The 20,224-nt window shown below is 50.5% G+C and overlaps 1 protein-coding gene across 1 annotated transcript; it reads right to left on the reverse strand.

Moving 5' to 3' along the window:
* Nucleotides 1-2,877: 2,877 nt before the first annotated feature.
* SALL3 (spalt like transcription factor 3) lies at nucleotides 2,878-19,894 on the reverse strand. Its single transcript, XM_060121107.1, has 3 exons — nucleotides 19,813-19,894; nucleotides 4,399-7,877; nucleotides 2,878-3,309 (listed from the first exon to the last, which is right to left on the reverse strand). Exons 1-3 carry the CDS (start codon nucleotides 19,892-19,894, stop codon nucleotides 2,878-2,880), a joined length of 3,993 nt encoding a protein of 1,330 aa, XP_059977090.1.
* Nucleotides 19,895-20,224: the final 330 nt, after the last annotated feature.

Raw genomic sequence — 20,224 nt, forward strand, 5'->3', positions numbered from 1 at the left:
TTAAAGTTTTAAGTCTTCTCAAATGTTATCGGCAAGGTAAAGCTTCTTTTCAAGTGAAGGGCGTCCTCCACCTGGAGCTCGCAGGCGCAGGGTGCCGACAGCGGCCACACTGTGCTCCCTGCACCTCCCTCCCAAATTGTCACTAGAGGCACAGCGATTTAGTTTTCAAGGGACCCGAAGAGCCGTTATTTTCCCTCAATGCCGACAAGGGGATGGTAATTCAGAGTGTAGTCGTTTTTGGACACTGCCAATAGTCTCGAATAATTAAGCATTTGCTACTACATCTTCTTCCATCAAAGATGTAAATTAAAAAAAAAATCCACAGTTAGGAGGCTGCACTTTTATTTTAGAAAAAGGTGAAACATGAAAATTTCGAGACCAATCAAGACACGCTTAGATATGGCTTAATAGATCTAAGCTCTCAGAACCCAGTGACTTTCCTTGGAGAAACACCACGAATATACGTCCACCATCAATGACCGTAACCTCAAATTCCACTTTCTCCATTAGAATAATCAAGGAACGCCATTCAGAAATAATATTACATCCTGCATTTTATTCAATTCCGTATGACAAAAATAGGAACCTAGACTAAGACATCCATTTCAATCAGTAGATGTGTCAAGCCACAGATTTCATCATAAAAAATATTGGATCTGGGTAACAATTCTCCACTGGTTCAGGGAGGCCCCTGGCCCTACACGGTGTTGCAATAGAAAAATAGTGTCTCTTCACCATGCGGAGAGGGACAGCCTCGCCCTGAGCACAGGGTGGGGACAGTCTCACTGTCCCGTCATGGGCCATCTTATTTACAGCACTTTACATTTCTCTTTTCTTACGTTATATACACACCCTTTTGCGAGGAAAGAACACTACATGGTACCAAATACTAACCAAAAAGGAAAAAAAAAAATCACAGCAAAAAGGACACATAAATAATAAGAACATTCACTGCTGAAACACAGCGACACCAAGCACCTGTTTTCTCTTCCCGACGCTGGGACCCCCCGACCCATCCCGTGAGAGGAGAGGGTACCCCGGGCACACGCCATCCCACCTGCGTGGGAAACAGAGCTGGAGAGTTCAGGGTTCGTTTCCGACAGAGATCACGGCTAGGTCTGCTTATCTGTGAGTCTTTGAAACTCTGTTCAGTGACACGATGTGACTTGTTGCTGTGGCTGTGTTGGAAAGATGGTCCTATGTCTCGGTTTCAACTGAGAAGGCTCGACTGCTTCCTCGGGGACTCAGCCCCTCGCACTGTCACCCGGCCACCCACGACGACCTAGGACAGCACTGCCAGAGGAAGTTCACGGTCTCAGACTCCAGCATGCTTGCAACGCACAAAATGAGGTAGAGCACACAACACTTCTGTGTGGGCCTGGCTCAGCCCCGCCGCCCAGCACCTGCCCAGGGCCCTTTCCTGACACGGGGCAATGGGCAGAATCACCAGCACGAGACTGTGCTTTGATCAGATGACAGTGTGCTTTGTTTTCATCTGAGAAGATAATAAATAAATCAGGAACTCAGAAAAACGTCCCAGTTATGACTGATTATACTGCCTGACACCCGACACCTCTCTGCAGTTTATTGAGCACAAAAGCAGGCCTCGCAGGCAGTCAAACTCTCGTTCGGGGGGCGTGCGAGAAAGAGAGCAGAGGCTACAGGAGCGCCGTGCCTACGCAGCGCTCTCTGGCTCACTTCCTGGCGTGTACTGGTGTCACGGTCCTAAGATGAATTCATCAAAGTTTTCTTAGGGTGGTCAAGTTTTTAAATGGGCTTCGTAGAAAAGTTAAATCATTTAATTTAAGAAACAGCAGGCCCTAGTTTATTGAGGAACTGACAAGTCTTGGAGGCTTTTCCGGTTAAGGAGCACAGATTTCTCATACCGTCTGACCTAAGACTGTAACAGCTTTTTTTTTTCTTTTTCCTCTTCATTTTCCTTCAATCAAAGTACTATTTATAAAATACTTTACATCTTTTAAAATTTTCCAATTATAGACAAACCTCCCTAATACAAAATACTAAAAGTGCAAGAGTATAAATTAAGAGTTTTCAACCACATTATACAAACATTACCTTTTTATTGTACAGGTTTGATAATGCGAGATATGTACTCACAACTGCTATAACGTTGTGAATAATTCACGGTGGTGTCTGTCTGTAACTTGTTCCCAACTGCTGGGCTACACACCACACTAGAGAACACTATATCCACATAGCAGCTACAAACATTTAAATTAAAAAAAAAAAAAAAAAAAAAAGGCTTGTTACTGACAGGTGCTTGCACACGAAAAGCATGCTCTTTCCTAACAGAACTTCACAATTTTGCCTGCATGGAAATAACCCACTTATTTATAGTAAAACAAATCTTGCTTTAAAAAACAAAAATCACACAGCCAGATGTATTCTGCAGTACAGAAGCTTCCGTTAAAGTGGGGCTGTATTGTCTGTTACCCGCATCATCTTAACATCATAAATACCACAGACGAAGGTACTGCCATGCTACACGGCGCCGGGAGCACTAGACCACGTCTTCGAGATAAGAGTTCTAAGGACAGAGTTCAAGTTTCTAACTAATTCGAACAAAACCACTGAATGAGTTTCCTGGAATAGGGCGGGGAGCCCCCTCTGGGCACTGCTGGGCTTTGGAGGGACGGAATGGATGTGCTCTGAGCCCCTTCTGTTCCCAAGGTGGCTCTCCGAGGACGTCTCTTTTTGACTTAAATCTATTTCAAAGGTTGCCGAGTTCTCGAGGACGGTCAAGCTCACGGCGAAAGGCGCACCGGGCAGCGGGTGAGGCCACCTCGGGCAGCCACCCGGTGACGTCTTTCCTGCTCTGGGTGAATGGGGAAGGGGACCCACAGGGCAGGGACGTGGCTAGTTAATCCCGATCTCCTTGTTATCCTCAATGAACCGCGTGAACGGCCGGCTGGCTCCCGCGTCCGACTTGGCTTTGTCCAGCCCTGCGATGGGCGGGCTGCTGCCAGGCCGCGCCTTGTCCAGCCCGGCAGCCAGGGAGCCCAGGGAGGGGAGCGCGCTTCCCCCGAGACTTACTGGGAGCTGGGGGAGGCCTCCGTTCTGGATGACGGAGATCTCATTGTTCTTCATGGCCAGCCCGTTGGTGATGGCTGCGGCGTACTGGTTCCAAAAGCTGGGGTCCACGTTCATGGCCCGTGCAGCCAGATCCTTCTGGAACATCTCGGAGAACTTCAGGGCGTCACCACCCAGCAGGGCCATGGGGTTCTCCACTGACAGGCGGCGGCCGCGCCTGGCAGGGGCGTTGTTCCACATGTGGGTGCCCATGTGCACCTGCGGGGGACACGAGACACACCTGGGCGTGAGTGCACCCAGCCCTGGGGTCACAGAGACGCCCGGGGACCTGGGGACTCCCTCCAGCTCCTTTCCTTGCCCTCTTCCCCAGCCTAAGCATTCCTTTGGGACAACAAACTTGTTAGGTGAGCTTTCCTGAGCATCTTATATTTGAACCTGCAACGTTTCCTTCTGTCAAGTACACAGAGCTGCACAGCTGGATGGAATCATTTCCCCCCTAAGGCGTCAGACCCACGGGCCACCCGGAGGGTCCCGAAGCTCCTGCCCCGCCCCCCAGAACCCCTGGCTTCACTGTGCCCGTGCCTGGTTTTCTCCCGTCTGGGCACCTGTGGTCAGCAGAGCCCTCAGGCGGCTTTCACGCTACCAGCAAGCGGAGGCCACAGGTCCCCGAGGGCTCACTGAGACCCACGCAGGCGCCTAACGTGGGCTGCAAAGCGGCACACTCCCCTGAGGGTGTGGGCACGGCCCTGGACGGGTCCTCGGTGCCCGGCCACACACTCCACACCTCCGGGGAAAACGGGCGGCGTGGCCGTACCTCAGACGCAAACGTGACGTCGTGACGTCGCTGTACCGTCCTCCCCTCCCCCGGCCCTCAGGCTGGGAAGCTTCTCCCAGGTGCCCGCTGGGCCCTCGTGGCAGCCAAGTGGCCAGAACCACAGATCTGACCCCTGGCCTCGGGGCGGGCCTTGCATCACTGGCGTCACCTGCGAGCATCTACAGGCCCGGGTCTCTTGGTGTCAGCGTCCCACTGGCCTCCGGGCAGCGCCGGCCCTGGGCCTGCCCTGTCAGCCAGCGAGCGTCACCCCGACGCCCTGCAGCCACGCAGGCAGCACCAGCCCTCAAGGGGAGGCCGGGCCCGCGTGGAAGGCAAGCTCCTCGCTGCCACCGGACACGCGTGGGAGCACCGCAGGCAACGCGCACACGCAAGCACACACGGTGCAGACTCACCCATGACACACAAGCGCGCTCGCACCACACGCCACGCTGTCTCTTGGGGGCTCGGCAGCAGCCGTGCCCCTGGCCAGGACCACGGGAGGTGGACGCAGGGGCTTCCCGGGCGGCCCTCACCTTGAGGTTGCCCTTGGTGGTGAACGCTCTCCCGCAGATGGTGCAGCCGAAGGGCTTCTCCCCGGTGTGGGTGCGCTCGTGGATCTGCAGGGCGCTGGCCGAGGAGAAGGTCTTCCCGCACGACTGGCAGTTGTGCTGCTTGGGCGTCCGGCGCGGCGGGGGGGCCAGCATGGGCGCGAGGCCGGGGCTCATCACCGTCGGGGGCCCCGCAGGCACCTGGATGGGAGCCGGCAGCGGCGGGCCCTCGGCCAAGGGGCCGGCCTTGCTGTGCCCGTTCACTTCCGTTTTGATCGTGGCGGGCGCGGAGCCGGGACCCAGGCTCGGGGTGCCCTGGCCGGGACCTAGAGCAAAGCTGGGGTCAAGCAACTGGGGAAGCGCCTCGCGCAACCTGTGGGTCAGCAAGTGCTGCTTTAAGTTACCCAGGGTGGAGCAGCCGCGCCCGCAGGCCGCGCAGACGAACGGCTGCTCCTTGGTGTGTCTGCGGAGGTGGACCTGCAGCGCGCTCCTGCAAGCAAAAGGCTTCGCACAGACACGACACGCGGTGCTCGCACACTTACCCCGATCTCGGCTCAGGAACAGCAGGCTACAGGGCGCCTCCTCCTTGATGGCCGGCCGGCCGGGGTGGGGGGCCGTCAGGTCCAGCGCCCCTCCGTTCTCGGGCCCGGGGGGCGGGCTGTCCTGCCTCTCCGTCTTCAGCGGCGGCTCCGGCGGCTCCTCCTGGGTGCCGAGGCCCGGGGACTTAGAAGGCAGGCTCTCGCTGTTACTGTTGCCGGGCGACAGGGCCTGCAAGGAGGATGACTCGGACAGGGCCGGGCTGCCCGCGCTCCGGCTCTCCAGGTCGCCCACAGCTGACGAGGAGTCGTTGCTCAGACGGTCGCTCTCCCCGGACCCGTTCTCCAGGGACTTGAGGGCGGTCATCTGGGGGCAGCTCATGACCGAGTCCATCATCTTCATCTGGTTCTCCAGGGCGGCGATGCTGGAGATGACGGACGGCGGGGAGGGCGGGCAGGAGCTTGAGAAGGCCAGCAGCGGCTTGGATGGGTCGCCAGCCGTGTCCTTCAGCTCGGCGTCCTCCTCCAGGGAGTTCTCGTCCATGTCATCGTCGTAGCCGCTCAGGGCGTCCGTGGCCTTCTCGTCGTAGGGCAGCTCGGCGTCCATGGCGTCCTGGAAGCCCTCGGGCAGTGGCGTGTTGGGGATCTGCCCCCCCATGTGCATGCGAATGTGCTGCTGCAGGACCACGGCGTTGGTGAACTTCTTCTGGCAGATGGGGCAGGAGTGCTGCACGCGCAGGGGCGGCTTGGCGCGGTGGACCCCGAAGTGCGTCTTCAGGTTGCCCTTGGTGGTGAAGGCGCGCCCGCAGATCTTGCACTTGAAGGGCCGCTCGCCCGTGTGCGTCCGGTAGTGCATCTTCAGGGCGCTCTGGCAGCTCAGCACGCGGTGGCAGATGGCGCACTGGTTGGGGTCCGTCACCTTCTTGTCGATGTTCTCCACCAGCTGCTGCAGCTTGGAGGTTTCGGACGTTTGCATAGAGTCAAGCAGCCCTCCGAAGGGAAACTTGGCCTTGAACTGCTCGGCGCCGGCCGGGAGGACCGGGCTGCAGAGGCCGGGGGACAGGCTGCTGTCCGCGAGGGCGGACACGGCAGACACCTGCCCAGTGGCGGGGACGTCCCCCGCCCTGGCGTTTGTGCAAGGCAGGCTCATGGGCTCGGTCTTGGGCAGGGAAGACCCGCCGGCTGCCGGCTGCGGGGACTCGGCGGTCACCACCTCGGAGCTGGTCAGGCCTGGGGACAGAGAGGGGCACTCGCTGGACGCCGGCGAGGGCCGCTGCGGGGAGCGGCTGGCGGGGGTGAGGCTGGGGGAGTCGGCATAGCTGCCGAGGCTGACGCCGGGGAGGGTGGGCGGGAGCTGCATCCCGACCGACGTGGGCACCGTGGGCAGCACGGGCTTGCTGTCCAGCCAGGTGGTGGCCGGCTTCTCCGGGGGCAGTGACATCCCGTAGGGGATCCCGGAGCAGGTGGGCACGCTGTCCAGGTACTCGGGGACGGGGTAGGGGTTCATCTGGATGTGGGGGTACTTCTCCTTGTGCCTCTGGAAGTGGACCTTCAGGTTGCCCTTGGTGGAGAAGCGGTTGCCGCAGATGTTGCACTTGAAGGGCCGCTCGCCCGTGTGGGAGCGCAGGTGGATCTGCAGGGCGCTGTCGCTCCCAAACACCTTGGCACAGAACCTGCACTTGTGCTTGAAGAAGGGGTCCTCGGCGTTGGCCTTGGGCTCGAACACCGACACATTGGGGGGCTTGCCCTTGCGGTGCTTCATGAGGGCCGACAGGGGGTCCAGCGCGCTGGCCGTGGCTGCGATGCTGACCAGCGGGTTGGGGAAGATGACACTGCCGGCGGAGGTCTGAGGTAGAAGTGGGCTTGGCAGGCTGGGCGCCGAGCTGAGGAGGGGCCCGGGCCCCAGGGCGGGGGGCGTGGAAGCGTTCTGCGGCCGGCAGGGGGCGCCGGAGGCGCTGACCGCCGGGGCCGGGGCAGTGGAGGCCGGGGCCGCGCCGGAGGACGCCGGGGCGCCGGGCTCGGGGCCGGAGGGGCCCCCGCCCGGGACGTGCGGAGTGCTGGCTCCGGACGCCGGCTGGGCCAGGTGTTGGGGGCCCTCGTAGGCGGCCGGCTGGGTGGCAGGGCCGGGTGCCGTGGGGCCGGGGGCGGCCCCGGCTGAGAGCTGCAGGGCCGAGTGCGCGGCCAGCCCCGGGAGCTGGCCGGAGGTGGGCAGCGGGGCGCTCTGGGCCCCCGTGGCCGCTCTGGGGTTCAGCGGTGGCCGCAGCGGCTGGTGGTTCATCATGGCCACCTGGCTGCGGATCTGCTCGATGAGCTGCAGCTGGTGGATCTGCTGTTGCTGCAGGGCCATGAGCTGCTCCAGGATCACGGGGATGGCCACGGCCGCCACCCCGCCGCTGGATCCCACGGCTCCTGCAGCCCTCGTGTTCTGGGAGAACTGTGCCACGGCCACCTTGGTGCTCAGGAGGGTCTCCAGCGTCACGTTGGTGTTTGGCATGCTGTAGGCGGCCACGGGGGCCGGTTCGGGGACCTGAGGTAGAGGCGGCTTCCCTGCGTGCGTGGGGCCCGGGCTCTGGAAGCTCTTGTCCACGGAGGGGCCCACTTCCATGGGCTCGTCCTCCTTCTCGGGGGCCCTCACCTCCCCGCCCTCCCCGCCCTCTGTGGGGGCCGTCTCCTCGGCAGCCTCACTCTCCGTGTGCTCGCTGGGAGAGCTGGCCGGAGAAGGTTCTGGAAACTCTTCAGAGGGCGGGGCCGGCTCATCTTCGCTGACGATCAGCACCAGGGGGTTCTTGGTGCAGGCCTTCTTGTGCTCCAGGAGGTCCGTCCACTTGAAGAACTCGGCGCAGCACTTATCACAGACGTGTGTCTCCTCGCTTCCACTCCGGCTCTCGTTCCCGCTGTCCCCGTCCTCGGCGCCCTCCCCGGGGGCCGCTGGAAAAGCAAGACATTACATCAGCCAGGGCCTTGCGAGACAGCCTGCCCTCCATCTCAAAATTCTGCACATAAGTAAAATCAATATTTTTTATTTTGTACAAATTACCCCACTTCAACATTTCTGACGTCCCGGCACGCGTATCCTATGACTCTTTCTAGCTAGCTAATCATTTTCTTAGCACCATCCATCGAATTATGAGGCTCTATCAATTGTGGATACCGCTTCTTAATGAAATTCCATAGACGCCATTGATTTCCAATATTTTCATACAATCTGCAACCACCCTGTCTGCTGGGTACAAAGCCAGCTTTCGATGGGCTCATTAGGACTCCCCCGATCACTGGGCTTCCTCATTTCCAGCAAAATTAGAGATGCCTTTGCCAGTTCACTTAACATTGCTAAACTAATCTGTAACCTTTCAAACTCACGTCAGCACCTGACAGGAGAGCCGGCCGCTGCCACTCTCCCGGGCTTGCACCACGAAGATTTATTATCTTTATGCCGCGCCGAGACATTAGAGATTTAATGTAATTCTGCAGAAGCTTTCAGATCAATGGGCATTTATTTCATGGAGGAAATTTCAGCTAAATACTTGCATTTGTAAATATAACAAAGAATATATAAGCACTTCTTACATCTCTGCTCAGAAAAACAATCTCTCCAACTTGTAGTTTGATCAACAGATCAATCCTGTATCTTTTCGGCCATCATACTTTCCTCCAGAGAGGGTACATTTCTACATTTCAGGATTTGCCAAATGAATACCATCAATATAGTCTGGGCCTAAAATTAATCACGTTTAATACAATTAATTGGCTCTGTCAGATGCAATATTTCTTGGCTAAATGAACCAAAATTACATGTTATTGTTACTGGTCAATCGTGTTCTGCAGATTGCTAACAAACTAGAAATTATATATTTAAAGTTCATTTATGCTGACATGTTTAACATGAGAATGTTGTAGTCACACTTTTTGTACCTATTTTCATCTATTCTCATAGAAAGACATAGCAAATTATATACTTGTGCCATAGTGGAAACCCTCTAATTGGTTACACATGTTTAATTACTGTTGTAGGCAGCGACTTCCTGACTCCTATACCCTCTTCTGCCGAATAACAGCCCTGTTTAATCAACAATTCTCATTCACACCTGATCAAATAAATAGCTATACGGGAACAAGAAATCAACATCCGATGACATTCCCAGCTCCTATTTTTTTGGGACGTTGGGGTGACAGGCAGCGTTCAACGATTCCTCAGGCTCCACATGCCGGCCTGGGTAGCACTGCCTTGCGACTGCTTTTTGTCAACTTGTGGATGGAGTGACAGCAACAAATCAGCTTGAACGGAGACAAATGACAGCTGCAAATCGGCCCTTTGTTGTCGTGCATAGTTGAGTGTGAGAGCCACACATCCTCAAGTTTGCGTCCCCGGAAATCGTTTACTATTGAAACATCGACAAATGGATTTGCTAAGAAGGCTCCAGGTTTTCTCTTTTAGAGTTTTAGGAGAAGGATTCGGCACTGATCTCAGTAGAGAAATCTGATTTGTAAAAAAACATCCTGTAAGAATATGTAGTCCCTCTACTGGAAAAGAAGGTCAAACTATTCTTTGAGGCTAGCAGGCTGCTCTCCATGAGGTTGCTATTTCCAGGTAATTTATACTTGCCTTTAAAAAATGATTAGCAGTGTTCAATTAGCATTTTCTCAACTGGCTCAACCATTTGAAGGGGAAAAGAAGTTAGAGCTTGCAGCCCATAAGGACCTGCTAGACTTTTAAACTGAATTCGGTGCTGAAGCTCAGACTGCAAGAAGTCTCATTACCGTATGAGGGAGGAATGTAATAGGTGTCTGTAATGAGGTTGAGTGTAGCTGGAAGCAAAGACACAGCTGATTGATACTGCAGATAGGAGCGTTAACAAAATAAATACTCGGAGTACTTAACTTTGTTCAATGTATGCAAAAACTCATCTGAAACCTGCAAAGGTTATGGAACAGGGCAGGAAAAACCCCTCAACTCTTCAGGTAAATAATTTCTTAATGACTGATAAGAAAACGGGGGCTATCTCAAATTTTAGTTATGTAGTTTAAACATTATCACACAGTGCAAAGAATCTCTGCTTTTAAATTTCTTTACAATAGTGGGATGTTCTCCTGTGGACCCACATATTAAAAACGTAAGTGGCCCTTAAAAAAAAGTTCCTCTGCACCAAGCACTCAAGCTGGAAGCCGTGTTACGGTACATGATGAACTAGTGTAATTATTAATCATAACTGAACACTACCACTTTAAAGCTATGATACAGAAGGCCTGCCGTACTCTTCACAGAGCTTTTTAATTTTAATACTTTTTAAAAAGAAAAACACCAAGAAATTAAATATTGCTAATTTCTTGAAATGTTTTTTACATTTATTCCTTAGAGAAGAAAAATGTATAACTTACATGGTATACAAAAGCATTCACATGGTACATACATTTAAAATTTGACACAAACACAGTGTATACTGTGTCCAAAGAATTCTTTTTCCTAAAAATTATTATTGAAGTACAGTTGATTTACAATGTTGTGTTAGTTTCAGGTATATAGCAAAATGATTCAGTTAATTTATATATGTATATATATGTTTTATATATATATTCTTTTTCAGATCCTTTTCCATTATAGATTATTACAAGATATTGCATATAGTTCCCTGTGCTATAAAAGAATACTTTTTTTTTCACATGGAATATGTGCTTAGGGACAATTCACTGAGAAAATGCTTAAAAATTAGGCTGATTTCTGGTAAAGTGCGTTGACTGTTGGAAGAATTAACTAATTATAAATAAATTATATCTTTACAGAGGAACATTTCCCAGATTTTCTTTGTAACAACTGTGGCGTGTGAAATAGAGAAACAGGACTTTTATTTTACACTGTACTTTTCTCACAGGTCTTAAGCAGCCCAAAGAAATCTCTATTTACTTTAAAGATAAATTTTTACATTTCTATTGGTTTTTTCCATGTGTTAAGTATTTTGGGTTCACCTCCAAACTCATGGAAGTTGGGAAGGTAATTTTCTTCTTCTCCCATTGGCAGGTTAGCAAAATTACAATTATTTCTCCATTGTAGAAACTGTGCATAGAATAATATTTAAGTACTATTTACCAAATAATAAGCCATTTTGTTTAACGCAAATTGATAGTTACCTAAACACAGTGAAGACATTCTTGTCAAAGTAATATAAGCCTCCACTGTATTCCTCTAAAATTGAAGAAGGAAAGCAAAACCGAAGGGAGGAAATAGGGTGAAAATGGCATTTGGGACCTGTTAGTTCGTTATGTTAGTGAACCTAACAAAACAAATAATTGTTGGATTTTATAACCCAAGTTTCATAATAAATTTGCCTTTTAACGAAAACATATTTTAAAAACTACAATAAGCGAGGGAAAAACATTCTTCAATACAATTCAGATTTTTTATCGGGAGCAAATAATTTAGAATCACCACCTGTAATTTTTCTTACTGGGGTCTGTATGAAGTACCATAACGTGATCACTTCAACTGTTATTTCCACTTGTTTCACGATCAAAATCTCAGTAGGATTAGCATTCCATAAAAGTTACAGAGAAGCACAAATTTCACAAGACAGTCTTGAGTACAATGAATGCAAATGAAAAGCCTCTAATACGTCATGTGTGCAATTGAAATTTTGGGTGCATATTTTAAGAATGTTTTCAAACAACAACAAGCACTTCAACTGAATTGGTTGGTAGGGGAGAACCAAAACGAGCCTGTTTCACTAGGGACACAGCTCTTCAGAAGCAGCAAGACTGCAGTTGAGTCCAGAGTGAAAGCAGCGGCCTTCCGCCACATTCAGGAGAGCGAGATGCAAAGTAAGTTGTTGTAACTTGCTTCGATGGCAGTTCCGTTACAGTGATTATGTGCATCGTGTTACAGTGTAGATGTGCTCATCTGGAAGCAGTTATCTTTAAAAAAATGCTGTCTATATAACTAGAAAACCCATATAGGAGAGATCTGACAGCAGCTCCAAATTTTATCATGCAACTTCCAAAGCCCTTAATCCTGCCATTGTTTTAAGCCAGTATTAGGTCGGATTCGAATGTATCCAACTACCTTTCAATTAAATTTACATGTGTAACTGGCTTTTCATTCTAAAAATAGAAGTTATTATATCCATTTGTTGACATGGCTCAAAAAAGTTTGTTTCAAGGTGAAACCACGTCAAAGCCACTGCAACAACAGTACAAGGTTTGAGAAATTTACTTCCAATGCAATGGGAAAATTCTTTCTTCCTTTAAGGGGGAACTGAAAAACAAGCACTGTTAACATTATCATTAATGTCGAAATAATTTACTTTTTGCATACTGGCTCCTCAATAACTAAGAGACTTCAAACTGTAAATAGGCAGGGGCCTTACAGTGCACCAGGGTTCTCTTAGAACTAGTGAAGAAAAATGCCAACCAATGAATGCACCCAGGAACAGAACTTAGCCAAGAAGTCTTCCCTTCTTGGTTAACGGGAATATTTGGTTGAGGTTACTTTCTGAAAGTACCACCCAGTTTTGCTGTATCCGCGGGCTACCAATGCGAGGAAGAAGACGTATCGGAAAGAGCTCTCTACTTTGCTAACACCAAGGATGTACCAGCCATGGCTGTGAGCCGGGTGTCTGCACGTAACGCCGGGTCTGTCTTCCTGAACGCAGTCAGGAGGAGCGAAAAGCACGGAGGCTAGAAGAGGAAGCTGTTTCAGGTGGAGAGGAAACGTGCAATTAGTTTCTACAGCTAGCCCCACGCTTGCTATTTATGCCTGAGATTTCCAGCGTTTCTAAGCCTCACCGTTCAAACGTTCTTGAGTAAGCGTGCCACCTCTGGGGGCTGCAGGAGGGGGAAAGGGTGCCACCGCCTTTCAGAGAGGCCTCCAACCAAAAAACAGCTCCAACAGCAGTCTTAAAATGACATGATTTTTTTCCTTCTCACTGATAAAAAATGCAGAAAACGTTTAGCAAAAATGTCCCTATTCTTAGGACAACTCTGGGTGTGAAAGGATCCCCTTCCCATTGCTCTCTCAGCTCCGATTCCTGGTCTGCTATACAATACACAAGCATCATGTTACACAAGGATCATGTCTTCGCTGCCTGCAAAAGCATATGCGGCCTCCCAAATAAAAACGACGCGGTGGAAGACGGACAGAACGTTTACACTCACGATGATCTTTAAAGCCACGAGTTAAAAGCGTGCCTGAAACACAGATAAGCATATTTGAGACCAGATGCTTTCTTTAGAAAATTCAAACTGCGGTTCTCAGCAAGGCTTTCTTATTCTCTCCTTCCAGGAGGCTGGGCCTTGCAAATCAGTAACCGAATTACAAAGGGCAGTAAACAGGTGTTTGACAATTTTGCTGATCAAGCCCAAACTCTCACCTTTATTCTGCCACCCTTTTGCTACGCATTTTAAATCCCTTACAATTAACGAAAAGAGAAGCAAACGTTCCTTACCGGGAAAAGGAATGTTAACTTCTCCACTTTAATCAGTAACTTGAAAATGCCACGTGGGTCTCTAGGAGAGGAAACCTTACTTTCTCCTATGCCTTTTCCATCCCTTAAAAATCTAGGAAGCATTTTTCAAGTTTTCCCAAATTGTTAGGAGACACTATTTTCTTGCAAATTAATTCTTTTTAACTCCTTATGATAGCTTTGAATCCCATAAAGAAAGATGAATTATCACATACTGAGCCCAAGCTGTGAAGCAGGAGGAGACAAATAGAGACCCCTACCGTGTTTAACAATGTAGAAGAAATTCCAGACGCAACAGAAAAATTTTGTCCTTTTCCTAGACCTCCAAGCGTGTGAGCTCGGAGCGGAACAGCGGAGGGCGCTCGTGCCTCGCCCAAGCCGCACTGACCCGCAGGCCGCTTCCGCCGACTCAGCGGCCCACGCCTCAAATTTGTTAAGTAAGGACCACCTGTGGCACAGGCGCCAAACGTCTTCTGTTTAAAACATTTGCGGTTTTTCATCTGTGGGGTGATGCACCAGGGAGGGGAAACACTGTTTCCTTTATGGACACACGCAGATGGAAAGCGGCCACAACGTTCACTTGTGTTAACTATCTGCTGCATCAAATAATAAGATGTTTGTTACACTTTAAGGTTGCACAATAGTTCTTTCACTCACATGTTACGCTGTAATCTTGCTTACGATGAATACACGGGTATCACTGTGCCTCACCGAGAACGCCCAAACCTGGAATACGGCGGCAAATGCAAACAATTTCCATCAAAGCTCGGGGAGGGGGAAAAACAAGGTCTGTGCAGGGTCACCTTCGGTTCAGAGGCGGAGGTTTAACCTCACACATGAAATTAAACGTGCTGCTCCACGACACCCCTCTGCGGAAGCGCCTACGGGCCTCGACACGTTACTTTTCAAATCCACCGCGCATAAAAACACATAAATAAGCAAAGCCACTTAGACGTATAAACACCTGGGTCTAAACAGCCCCAGAGCAGCAGGAACTACACGGTGTCCGGGAACAAGGCGCCGATCAACTGTAACCCTCGGACTGCTTGCACTCGGGGTTAGGTCATTAAATCATTTCCATGATTTGTCATCACCTCACCGCACTGTTCCATTTCTACGGGCGAAGTTTACACACATGCGAAAAATCATCCAGGAAAAGCCCTGCCCTGGGGGGTTGAAGCTAGCGGCTCTGCAGTGCAGAGCCCTAACTCAATTACCAAACGGTGCTGTGAAGAGGGCACTCTGGAAAAGAGGACCGAGAACGCCGGCGAATGAAGACCAAGCGCCACGGCACCTGCAGGGTTAATTAAACAGTTCAAGATGTAACAGCCACACAAAAGAAAACGGTTCTCTCTCCCTCTTTGAGCACTATAAACACTTGTGCTGCACTAGATGGGCATTTGATAAACCGAGCAGCACAGAGCAAACTCGTGGGTCCCCAGTCCGCACTCGGAGCCAGTGTTAACACTTAACAGAACACTGGTGAGTCCTGTTGCCAAGGTCAACAGCACAGATGCACTCATTGTATTATGAGCTTGACATCTAGTGGCCACCCCCGGCAGGGCAAAGCAGGCAAAGGTTAAGTCAGCAGGTCTGTCGCAGCAGCACCCTGAACCACCCACCTTCGCGGAGATGGGTGGGAAGCTGCCAGCCCTCTGCACGCCCTCCTTCCCACAGACCCCAGGCCACCAAGGCTGGACGCTGTGTGGGCCCCAAGGCTTCCCGGGAATTAGGAGGGGAGGGGTCCCCGATGGTTAGCATAACGAATCTGGGATGACCGGAAAAGACAGGCCCACGGAGGGCACCGCGGAGTTGGACGCCACCCTGGCAGCCTCAGGTCTCTTTGGTGGGCAATGGTTCAGCCCAGAGAACTCTTGCCTTCAACAAACAGATCAAATCCTAACCTCTAACATAAATAGAGCCCATTACATTATTTTATTATTTCAATTAATATCTCACTTTCTGCGATATGACTCGCCTTATTTGCTTGGGAATCACACAGTTAACTGCACTTTAGGTCATAAAGGTGTTCAACTTAACAAGAGAAAAAAATCTAAGGACCGGGCTCTTTTTTTCAAATGTAAAAGTTTATGTAAGGTAATAGTAAAACATTCAATTTCTACACAGACTTTACTTATGCCTGATTTTATATGAAGTGTGTGGCAACTTCACATATGCTGTAACTACAAACCTGTCCCACAAGTGGTAGAATTAGCCCTCATCTTCACAAGACTAAGATATGCTGTTCGTATCCTAGCAACTGGTCAAGAAATCATGAAGGAAAATGAAAACTAACAAAACCTCTTCCTATTATAAGTATTATTTAAAAATTATCCTTCTTGAAACTATATGCAGCATTGAAGGATGGGGCATGACCTCACTGACAGTTAAGAAGGTTTTTATTTCATGTAAATAAAATACTTACATTTAAGAATGCTAAATTCTAACTGGTGGTCAGTACACAGAACGGAAACCTTGGTTGTACCTTTACTGAATTCCCCCCAAAAGAAAACGTTCTTGGAGCTATCTCGGGGTGAATGGCAAAGCCTCTTAGAGATTGTACTTGAAAATGAAATCTGACCCACTTTGGCCTCCTTTTGCCATCATCTTGTACACAAAACATAATCAGCTTGGTAAGTAATTCCTGCTGTTGGTCCACACCTTCTTCATTTTCTGGCTCTAAACAGATCAAAAAATATTGCATTATGAGTAGACTGTGGAAGTTTAAATTGTGCCTAAAAAAAAAACAACCCCTTAACTGTAACATAATCAGCTCTTTCTCTGTAAGGTGAGAATTAATTGGCATGCTTTTTATTGGCCACAAAATTATGCATTTTTAAATAGGTTAGGATTTTAAATGTCATTTAAAAAATAAACGTTCGCAAATTCTTCTTTTCCTTTCCCTCCCTGCTTAACTTACTCCTTACCTTTCATGTTTCAGAGAAAACAGTCTGCCTAGGGATGTCAGAAAGTGGCTTCTGTATTGTTTCCTTTTGGAATGCTGAATTGTAAGTGTGTGAGTGAGTGCCCAGAGCTCTGAAGGCAAAGCATGCACAGACAGATAAAAGAGAAAAGATCTCTTCACCCAGGGCTGGGGGCCTTCTTCCCCTTAATTCAAACACGGTCTATGAACACCACTGGTAAAGTCTTAAATCACAGGATCATTTAAAAGGATTTTTAAGATAGCCATATAACTGTGAGTTGGCAGAAAATAAAAACAAACAAAATACAGGATGGCAAACTGCTCTAAATTATAATATCCTTTTGTTTCTCCTTAAATACATACTTTCCTTCTAAGGGCAGTAAAATGTATCTTTCCTAAGCTGTATTTTATCCAGTGAAGGACAGCAACAAACACCTTTTAAAGCTCTTAGTAGGAGTGTAAGTGCTGTTCCGTCATTAGAAGTTTTAATTAATTTTTCTTAGAACAAAAATATTCGTCTGGCTCAAAAGATTTCATTATTGTGGCATACATTTAATTAACTGAATCCTAAAGCTGCATCCCATTTATTTCTAAATTTTCGGAAACAGGAATGAAACAATTTGCAATTTTAAAAGATAGTACCTAGTGGGAATGTAAGTTTAGTCCCAGTCATCCTTAAAACACATTTTTACAACAGGATAACTTTAGAACTTTAACGTAAATCTTTATCACTTTTTCTCATTCTACATATGTCATCATATTTCATTCCTGCAATAAGGTTTGGAGAGCACTGAAGCATTTTTGGACAGCTATCTTTTCACTGCTTGCCTAAAAACCAAAGCCTGAAAGATAATAGTCAGATTTCTTTTTTTTTAAAGAAATAAAGTCTTCTACTGTAAATTAATGTGACTGCCTCCCCCCACATTATACTAAAATTTTTGCATAGAATATTTGTGTTTCATATCATTATCAAGAACCTTCCATTTTATTGCGGGCATCTACTGCTTTAATTAACATGTAACATCCAAAGGAATACAAAGGAATTATTTACTTCGTTTCTAAAACACTGTAACCTAACTTAGGTCGCTTATAACTTCATGCATAGTCTGTTGATTTCCACTGCATTTAACAGAATATAATTTGGAGAATATCTGATTCACGTTGGAGTAATTTAGTTTTCACAACCATTTAGCTTTAAAAAAATATTTTACTTAGTTCTCCTCCTGATGACGGTCAGTACAACAGAGCAATCTATACGCGAACGTGCCTTAAGTGAAGAGAGAACAGACTATCTTTTATGCTCCATGAACAATCAGCTTCAGAATAATTAAATCAGAAAGAACTATTTTTTAAACAGTTCGCCCGAACAATCGAGGGAACACACTACTTGACTAAGGCTCAGCCCCAGACAGGCTATTTCTGGCCTGTTGCAAAATACGATCAGGAACTGTGGCAATATCTTGATTACAACCCTGAATGATTGTGAAAAACACAGGCTGACAGAAACTTTAATCCCACGGTGGGTAAAAAAAACCTGAATGTGTTTCACCCCTAAATAAATTCAGTAACAACAAGGGGAATTCAAAAGAGAACTTGTGAATAATTTACTCCATCTTAGGTTTTCAAATAAGGGCTCTGGACCCCTCCACACGCTTACACTAGGAGGTTCACCACGCTCTCATTTCTGAAGTGAAATTAAAAATGAATAGCAGTGCCTCAGCTTGTTAATTGTTAAATACAAGGGGTTTTACTCTATTAATTAAAATATGCTTTAATAAAAGGAGACATTGCACATTTCGATAGCGACCCTACGAAGCTGAGCAGTATCTACATTGTTGCATTTTGGGGCGGCTGTGAAAGCCGACTTTAAGCTATTCAGAAGCCACAATAATAAAGCTTTAAAATTCCTCGCTGGGATGCAATGTAGTTCTTTTGAAGGAAAGACTGTCTTTCTCATTCGGCAGAAATAAATCCATTCATTTGATCATGTAGTCATTGAGGGCAATAGAAAACAAACCAAGTGTGAGAAATTCTATGTGATGAAGTAAACAAAACAAAAAAAAAATCCATTTCCATGACAAAAAGATTCTTTGTCCTTAATCTACCCACCATATGCAAGCGTTTCTTTTTAGCATATCTCCCGTTCTAATCTTGGGTGACCAGGCGACACAGATAAGACTCCCTTACCTCCGCTGCGACAAAAAGACCCTCACGAGTTCTCAAATTTTGTTTAATTCCTGAATTCCCAGCCGCGTAAGAAGTCTTTACTCCCGTTCTCCATTCCGATGCGGACGTATACCGGCTTTTGCAAACTTTACGACATCGCACGCTAAACTCTTCAACTTTTTATTTTCTGCAGGCTAATTCTCAAAGCGAAAAGACGCGTATCTGCTCTAAACCACTTAGAATAGGTTAATCTAAAAAGTTGGCCGGCCTATTTTGTAGGGAACAAACTACTCGATGCCCGGGCTCCGGGGCAGTGGAGGGTCTCCCTGCGTCCCGCGATCGCGCCGCGGCCGCCCCTCCCGCCCCCTGGGGATCCGCGGGCAGCGGGAGGCCGGAGCGGCCGGGGCCCTAACTTCCCGGGCTGGGGCGCGGCCACGGCCAGCCGGCTCCTCGCCGAGCGCTAACTTTCGTGGCTCCTACCTTCCCTCCTGGATGGGCAGGAAGTTCCTACCCGCCAGCTGGCTGCAGAGTTCCCCGCGGCGCCTCCAAAAGAACAGGAAGAGGCCCCAGAAAACCGAGAGGCACCAGAAACGTGCCGGGGTCCTACCGCGTGCAAGGACCACCCCCCCGCGCCGCTGCGCAGCTCACCCCGGGGTTAATTCCCAAGGCGGCCATTAGGAAAGGCCAGGCGACACCGACTTCCTACTGTCCTCGGAATGGGATCACTGGTTTGTCGGCTCGCCCGGAACCGCGGGCTCCGCGGCCCTCGGGCACACAGGGCGGCCGCTGGCCAGCCGGGGTCAGGGCGGCAGACCCGCTCCGAGCGCGCACCGGCCAGGGCGCCGGGCGCCTAACAAAGCTGTCCCGGCAGCGGCCTCCCCGGCCCGCGTCCGGTGGTGGGTGAGCCCCGGACGCGTCCCCGCCGCCGCGACCGCCCTGGGGACGCCGCGATCGCCGAGGCCGGCCCCAGCGTCCGGGCGCGGGGAGCCCGAGGGGCGGCGCGGAGGCGGCGGCGCGGCCCCTCCCGCCAGCGCCCGGCTCGGCCCGCCGGCCTCCGCCGGGCAGCGCGGACTCCGAGCGGTCCCAGAGCCGTGGCGCCTCCGTGCGCAGCTCAACTCCGGGCGGCCGAGCCAAGTTTACTTCTCCCGCACTCCCGCGCCGCGCGCTCCAGTGGAGGACCGGGTCCCCGGGCAGGCCCGCCCGGGCCGAGCGCCGCGCGGCAGACACTGGCTCGCAGGAGCCGGGGAACTTCCCCGGTGCGCGGCGCCCGCCGCCCGCGCTCCCCCCAGGCCCCCAGGCGCCGCCGCGGTCCGCGGGCCCTCACCGTGCTCGGGAGCCCCGTCCGGCGGCGGCAGCTCCTCGTCCGACTTGAGGTGCTGGGGCTTGGCCTGCTTGCGCCGAGACATGCTGCTAGCGGCGCGCGGGCCCCGCGCGGGGAAGCGGCATCAGCGGGGCGGCCAGCGGGGACGGCGCGGGGCGGCCGGGCGGGCGCGGGGCGCGGGGCGCGGGCGGCGGCGGCGGCGGTTGCGCGGGCCGCGCATGGGGCTGAGCAATTAGGCTGGTGAATAATGCATGGCCATTAGTGGAGGGCCGCGCCGATTGGCCGGCCTCCAGCGGACTCGGGCGGCCTATGCAAATGAGGCCGCGCTCGCAATTAGCGGCCGCGCGGCGAGGAGGGGCCGGCGCCTGCGGGACCCGGGCGCGCGGCCGGCGCCGCCTCACATCGCGGGCTCCGC

Source organism: Lagenorhynchus albirostris, chromosome 14 (genome assembly GCF_949774975.1).
Source record: "Lagenorhynchus albirostris chromosome 14, mLagAlb1.1, whole genome shotgun sequence".
Classification (NCBI taxonomy): Eukaryota; Metazoa; Chordata; class Mammalia; order Artiodactyla; family Delphinidae; genus Lagenorhynchus; species Lagenorhynchus albirostris.

Bases quoted from the DNA above. Each gene is read 5' to 3' on its own strand.
- SALL3 (XM_060121107.1), bottom strand. From the start codon at position 19,894: ATGTCTCGGCGCAAGCAGGCCAAGCCCCAGCACCTCAAGTCGGACGAG. The intron at 7,878-19,812 runs GTGAGGGCCCGC...TTGCTTTTCCAG, and splicing joins GGACGGGGCTCCCGAGCACG to CGGCCCCCGGGGAGGGCGCC. The intron at 3,310-4,398 runs GTGAGGGCCGCC...TGTCCCCCGCAG, and splicing joins CCACCAAGGGCAACCTCAAG to GTGCACATGGGCACCCACAT.